The sequence below is a fragment of the Vigna umbellata genome, chromosome 5 (assembly GCF_029865625.1).
Source record: "Vigna umbellata cultivar VRB3 chromosome 5, Vumbellata_1.0, whole genome shotgun sequence".
NCBI classification, from domain to species: domain Eukaryota; kingdom Viridiplantae; phylum Streptophyta; class Magnoliopsida; order Fabales; family Fabaceae; genus Vigna; species Vigna umbellata.
Genome location: NC_142169.1, coordinates 3,347,155 through 3,354,276, shown reverse-complemented (window position 1 = coordinate 3,354,276; position 7,122 = coordinate 3,347,155). Strand labels below are relative to the sequence as shown.

The 7,122-nt window shown below is 27.9% G+C and overlaps 1 protein-coding gene across 1 annotated transcript; it reads right to left on the bottom strand.

The window, feature by feature from the left end:
• Positions 1-1,255: 1,255 nt before the first annotated feature.
• On the bottom strand, positions 1,256-5,794 carry LOC124825432 (beta-glucosidase 24-like). Its single transcript, XM_047298039.1, has 15 exons — positions 5,704-5,794; positions 4,970-5,037; positions 4,682-4,807; positions 4,525-4,594; positions 4,348-4,406; positions 4,183-4,258; positions 4,012-4,089; positions 3,808-3,895; positions 3,459-3,696; positions 2,717-2,832; positions 2,406-2,623; positions 2,281-2,315; positions 2,094-2,196; positions 1,909-2,002; positions 1,256-1,436 (listed from the first exon to the last, which is right to left on the bottom strand). Exons 1-15 carry the CDS (start codon positions 5,792-5,794, stop codon positions 1,256-1,258), a joined length of 1,641 nt encoding a protein of 546 aa, XP_047153995.1.
• Between the last annotated feature and the right edge of the window lie 1,328 nt (positions 5,795-7,122).

Below are 7,122 nucleotides of genomic sequence, written 5' to 3'. Positions count from 1 at the left end.
TCCCACATGATAGTGTGAGAAATAAATTCTCTTGAGGAATGAGATTAATAAATTGGAGAATTGGTCCCCAACAGGAAAAACAAATCACAAATGGAACGTGTTCAAGACAAAGGCTCAATGGATGTTTTCAGCCTTTTCATGATAATTTTAGTTTGTGGGGTCTGAAATTACTATCTATGTCTGGTCTAAAATTACTTCTCTTATTACATGACAAAATTTTTTCGCTTCTTAATATATCATATGCATATGAAATTAGAATTATAAGATAGATTAAATGATAAAAGTTGAAAAAGAAATTGGAAGAAGTTACGGGTTCAAATTAACATTTGAGAAATATAAAATTAGTTTGAAAAATTTGGAATGGATGGTGAAAGAAATTATAATTCAACTTTCTTCATTAACTTTTGAAAAATGTAAGATTAGTTTTAAGAGTTTGAAAAAGAAAGAAGTTGTGAATTCAATTTTTTAATTAAAAAAATTGATAAAAAAAATATACATGTAAAATGTAAACTACTTTAATTAAAAGAAAGTTATGTAAGCAAGAGAATTCATAAAATGTCATCACCTTTTTTTATTTTGTTTTTCGAATGAGTTTGGAAAACTCCTTTATTCCATTAAATTATACTTATTATAAACTGATATAAAAAAAGAGTTTACTCTCTTAAAAATGATCGAAAAGCCATATTTAACTTTGTGCAAATCATGTAATTACTTCCATGAGAAATAATGTTCTTTCTTTGTGAATATGTTTTTACATTATTGTTAGAAACTAATGAAATTTTTAAGGTTGGAATATATATTTTTTGTATTTTTTTAAAATTGGATTGTTTTGGTTTTAAATTAAAATTTATTTTTTAGTCTATAAATTTTATAATATAGTAGTCTCTCGTCTCCGTTAAAATTAGATAGAAAAATAATATTTTTCTGTTTGTATGAGAAAGGTGTCTTTTCCATTAAGTATTGTATGATGAAACAATTTAGCTCACCTAAACTTAGTTTTTTACAAAGCAACTTGAATCCAAAGTAAATTTTGACATCTCTTTACATCTAAATTCGTTGTATTGGATGAAACCAGAGGAAAAACTGTTATTGGAAAACTAATGTTTATAATGTAACACAAAAATCTGTATTTTCGGATAAAGAACACAGTGTGGCAGGAAAAGAACTATAAAAATAAAATTAACATCAACTGGAATCTTGAGATTCTCTTTATTGTTTTTGTAATTCCTCTTTCTCAGTGAAATTTAAGAATGTCTTAATGTGGAATGACACGATTCAAGAATCTCTTGTACCACTTACCAGCAACTGTTGTGCAACGCGAGAGATTATTATTGAAATCAACATGAATAATTCCCCAATTTCTGGAAAACCCAGCTCTGAATTCAAAGGTATCAAAGGCAGCCCACACGAAATAACCACCAACTCTTACACCGTTGCTATTGGTAAAAACATTTCAAAACACCAACATTAGTGTCTACTTTACAAGATACAAAACATTCATTCATTCAAGGAATATTGTAAGTAAAATCACCTTCAACATTAAATTTATATATTTGGTTGGCTTTAGACATTTATGTCAACTTTTACAACTAATAAACTTTCAATGAATTTGACCTTTTCGAAGTAAATGATTATATAACTTATTAATTAAAAAAAAATCAACTTATGAATAGTGAATTATGATTCACTCAATTAACTTTTCAACTTATAATTATAATTCTATATTTTCTACATTAAATAAAAAACATATTTAACAAACTCGTCAATTTTTTATACATTTTCCTCTAAATATCAAAATAGACGCCATAACAAAAGGAAAAATATAAAACAAAATTAACTTACCTCACTTAAAAGTGGTAAGTATATATATACACACACAAAAAAAAAAGTTTAAGACACAGAACTTACTCAATTGCTGCTTTGGTATAGTTTAAATGTGTGGCTAAGTATTTGATCCGATGTATGTCTATCAATGGATTTGTGATGTTGAATGAAGCAATACCTATGGGAAGGAAGACAAAGGCAGATCAATATCTTCTTATTTGAAATCATAGATACTTGATGTGAAAATAATGAATCATTGTTTCACAAACCATTCTCAGTTATGTAGATAATGGGATTTTGGTACTTTTTCTTGATATGTTGTAAAATGTTATATAATCCTTGGGGATAGACAAAATTACCACCATACTTATCCTACAAAATATGAACATTGAAAAATGTAAAAAGAAAATAGTTTAATTATTAAACTACAACACTCTTATGAAATGATTGTCTCACCAAGTAACCAAGGGTTTTTCCTTCTGCATTGAAATCTATAGAGAAAAAGAGAGAGAAGATATAAAGATTTGATGCATCATGTCTCTTGTAATCCAATTAGTTGAATTTAGTAAGAAAAAACTCACCTTCTGATGTTCCTAAGGCATCATAATTGTCTGTTAAAGATATATTTGTTTTGTTTGTTTCATGCTTAGCAAAATGAGAAGTGTAATAATTGATTCCAATGAAGTCTGTGCTTCCTGCAACCATGTTTTTCTCATCTTCTGTGAAATTGGGTAGTCTGTTCCCCACTAACTCTCTCATGATTTTTGGATAATCTCCATAGACTACAGGGTCTAAAATCCTGTCACAAATTTTATGATACATCAAACTTCAGATATTATACCAAATAAGCATAAGGGTGTGATTTTGTGAAGGCTTAATTAACAAAACTAACCATCCAATCAAGAAATCTGTAAGTCTTTCAGCAGCAGCCACATCTTCTGATTTTGAGCTGTAGGGTTCAAAACTTTCAGATCCGATAACAATTCCAATTTCTCCTCTTTGTGTTGCCTTCATCATGTAGCATATGTTTACAAGAGAATAACTTGTTTTTCTTCAAAATTCATATTATAAATTTCATGTCGATCGGAGATAAAATGAGTTAATAGTAAATAGGTGCAAACCCTACTTAGTTTTGTAGAATTGAATCATGTTTAAAATCTACTTTTTAATATAGTAAAATTTAAAATTATTGTTTACAATTCTTACTATACTAATAGAGTTTGATTTAGCATTAGTAAAAGATTGGTTATTTATAGGGTTAAATATGTTTTTAGTCCCTAAACTATTGGCCGTTTCTGTTTTTCGTCCCTCTTCCAAAGTAAGGTACAATTTGGTCCTCATTCTTTAGAAAAACGTTCGTTTTAGTCCTTAAAATTTTGTTTTTAGTCCTCGTTTTAGTCCTCAAAACGTTCGTTTTTTCGACTAAAACGAACGTTTTTTAAAAATTGAGGACTAAATTGTACCTTACTTTGGAAGAGAGACGAAAACCAAAAACGGTCAATAATTTAGGGACTAAAAACATATTTAACCCTTATTTATATAATGCACCCACATGTAATTGAATATGTCATAGCAACTTAAAATTAAACTATACACATATTTTGAGGCAATGTACGACACAAAAGATACTATACTTGAAATTTTTCTCTGTATAGCTTGACTGCTGCAGCATGGCAAAGGATGTAGTTATGAACTACAGTATAAGGTTGTTGGCAGAGTTTGGTAGCTTGGCATGGTTCAGGATCATCATTGTCAAAACCATGCATGTAAGTAATTAAACCTACAATTTGTGGCTCATTCACTGTAGTCCAATGCTTAACTCGATCTCCGTATGTTTTGAAAAGGAGTTCACAATAATCCTTGTAATAATTCCTGAAAATTTTCATTTTTATACTAATCATTGTGAACATGATGTAAAAATCTATGTTGTTCAATTAAATTCATGAAAGCACGATATCTAGAATAGATCAAGAAAGTTCTTACACAATGGAGCTATTCAAAAATCCATGAAGTTTTTCCTGAATGGCAAGAGGATAGTCAAAGTGTAGGATAGTCACAAAAGGAGTAATGCCTACGTTTAATTAATATATCAAGTTATGCACATTATTAATATATTTTTTGTGTGTGTAATGTTAGAAAAGTTTTCTCTAATTTTACTCATTTGAAAAAAAAATAATTACACCATACCATTTGCAAGTAATTCATCGATCAAATGGTTGTAGAAATCAACACCCTCTTGATTTACACCTCCTTTTATGGTTCCATCTATATTTTTAATTGAAAAATGAAGAGAAAAATATGTAAGTGTTCTTTATATCATCACAGTAATTACTATATTTCTTGGTTTTCAAAATTTACCTGGCAAGACTCTACTCCATGAGATGGACATTCTGTAAGAATTTATTCCAAGATTCTTTAAATGTTGGACGTCTTCCTACAAGATCATTAACAAAATAAACATATAAAATAGAAAAATACCATGTTCTTGTACACAAACATATAATCATGCTAATCGTTACTAACCCTGTATCGCTTATAATGTTGGATCATTGTAGGAAACTTATCACCATCAATAAATGCTTCTGGTTGTTATGGAAAAAGTAATGAATGGGGTTTAAGAAAATGATAATTCAAGTAATAACATATCTTGAGAGTTAAATATTTCCATTAATTATAACACAAAAACATATATTGGTTAACCTTTGTTACGGTTAATTCTATCATCCCAGATTCCTGGTCCTCTTCCTCCCTCGGAAGCTGCTCCTTCAACCTATATCAAGATTAATTAATTAATAACATAATAACGACAAATTACCCAAATACTAAGATATTTTGTTGTCTTAAAAAATTTTCGTACCTGTAAGGCTGAAGTTCCTGCTCCAAACAAGAAGTTTGGAGGAAATGATCCCCGTTTTGGAAAGTGGTAAAATTTTCGTAAATCTCCCAAAGAAGAACGATAAGGAATAGTATTTGTTTCTCCTATCTATATTCAACAAATAAAATGTTATATTTGTAGTTGCTTCTTCTATCTCTATTCATTAATCTTCTTTTATTGGTTTGATCAGTTTTGTTATGAAAATGAGTAACTTAAAAGTAACCTAAAAACAATGAAACAAACGTATTTTACTACAACATACGAGAGTACCTGGGTTGTAGAAAGTCCAAAACCAGTATCAATGTCAGATAATGGAAACGTTTCGGGAATGTGTGAATCTGCAATCATAATTTTATACAAGGTTTAAACAATGACAATATATGGGTGATACCAATTACATATTGAAAAACATAAATACACTTCACCAGCGATTGCATTGTGTTCTTGCCTTAAAAATAATCACTTAATTCTAAAACTATTAATTCCAATGTAAGTACATTAAATTAAGGAGCGTTTAATACGTGTAAAGTATTGATATATATATATATATATATATATATATATATATATATATATATATATATATATATATATATATATATATATATAATCTAACCTCTCTTATTTAATATTTATATTTAAATTGTTTTTTATTTGTTAATTAATGTGCTTTAGCAATGGGTTGTAAGGATATTATTCCTCGTAAAAATCAAATTTTGTTGTTTAAACTGGGGTGTGTGTGAGAAAAAAAATAATTGACGAGAGTTAGAAGTTTTTTAAGACTTTAATAATTTTGAAATGAAATGAGAAATCAATAATTTCGGAATAGATGTAGGAATACAGATATGGTAAATAAAAACAAGTAATATAAATTAAATTTCAATAATTCATGAAGGCACAAAATAAATAAATTTAACAAAATATGTAGCATTTCTACATCTATATAATACAATTCATAAAATTTCATATAATAATAAGTACTAAAAGATTGGTGAAATTCAAACCTTGAACCCTAGCTGATAAGCAGGGATTTAAAGCCACATATAAGATTGTTAGAATAGTTTTCCAGACTCTCAAAGGTGATAAAATCTCCATTTTTGACGTTCAGAAAGACCTATTGAATGTCTCTGCAAAACAAGAGTTGGACAATAGGAAAAACTTATTCCCTATAGTATATATAGGGGATGTAACCACTTTTTTTTTTTTTTCATGTTATTAACAACTTATAATGTTTTGCTGTAACACCCATTTTTAATATATGTATATATAACAACATTAATTGGTTACTAGTAATTAAGTTATTACTTTAATAAAAGAAACAAATATATAGAAATAAGTTGGCTAAATGATTTTGCACATTTCATTGTCAAGTATTATTAAAATATAGTGTTAATACTATTTTTTTTTCATTTCATTATTATTTTTATAAATAGATAATTTATAAATAAGAAAAAAATTAAAAATAAGTTTTTCTATTTTTTTTGTTTATTTCTTTTTAATTGTTTGAAATTATGTTAATTTTAATTGTCTTGTTTTATTTTATTACTTTATTTTTTTATTGAGAATTTGAGTCATTTTTATAATAATATTTCTTATTCACTAGTATAATGATGATTTTTTGTAACATCTTATTTAATAGTGTAATATACTAAATAAAACATTATAGGTTAAATAGAACATAGGATATAGATAAGAAAAAAAATGTAATTTATCGTCAAAACTATCCAAATAATACTATATCAATAAAAACATATTTACAAAACTTCTTCTACACAGAGTATCTCAAAAGGTAAACCATTATATAAAACATAATCTAAGTATATATCTAAATCTATATACATATCTATATACTAAACTCCGAATATCACTCGACGGTATCTTCCCGCTCCATCAATGGCAGAGATACAACATCCTCTGCTCACACCAATTGGTGATCACTGCCAAAGATTTTAACAAAACATACTGATAATAGAAAACTAAGCAAGCAGGGCAATGTATAAAGGAATTAACACATCATAATTTAAATTAACAATTTATAAAATTCAATAAGCATCAAATCATGCAACAAAAGACCTTTATCTCAATTATCCATATACGATGTTGATATGGATGTTACTGAAGGTGTGCAACCATGATAGTATTTATACTCTATAGAGTTATAAACAAGGGTAACTCGACCTGCTACCCATGAGGTTAATCTTTCACTCTTAAGACACAAAAGGATTAGAGCAAAGACCTCTTGCCATTTTGTCTACTACCCCATTCATCTGTACATGAGTTGAATGATTGGTATCAGGATACCTGCTTACTGAGTCTCACTGGCAAGCATCCACTACAACTTACTTGAATATAGAATCTCTCATTGAGATTCTTCTCATACCACAACTCTCATTCTCATCATCATATACATATATATTATCCCA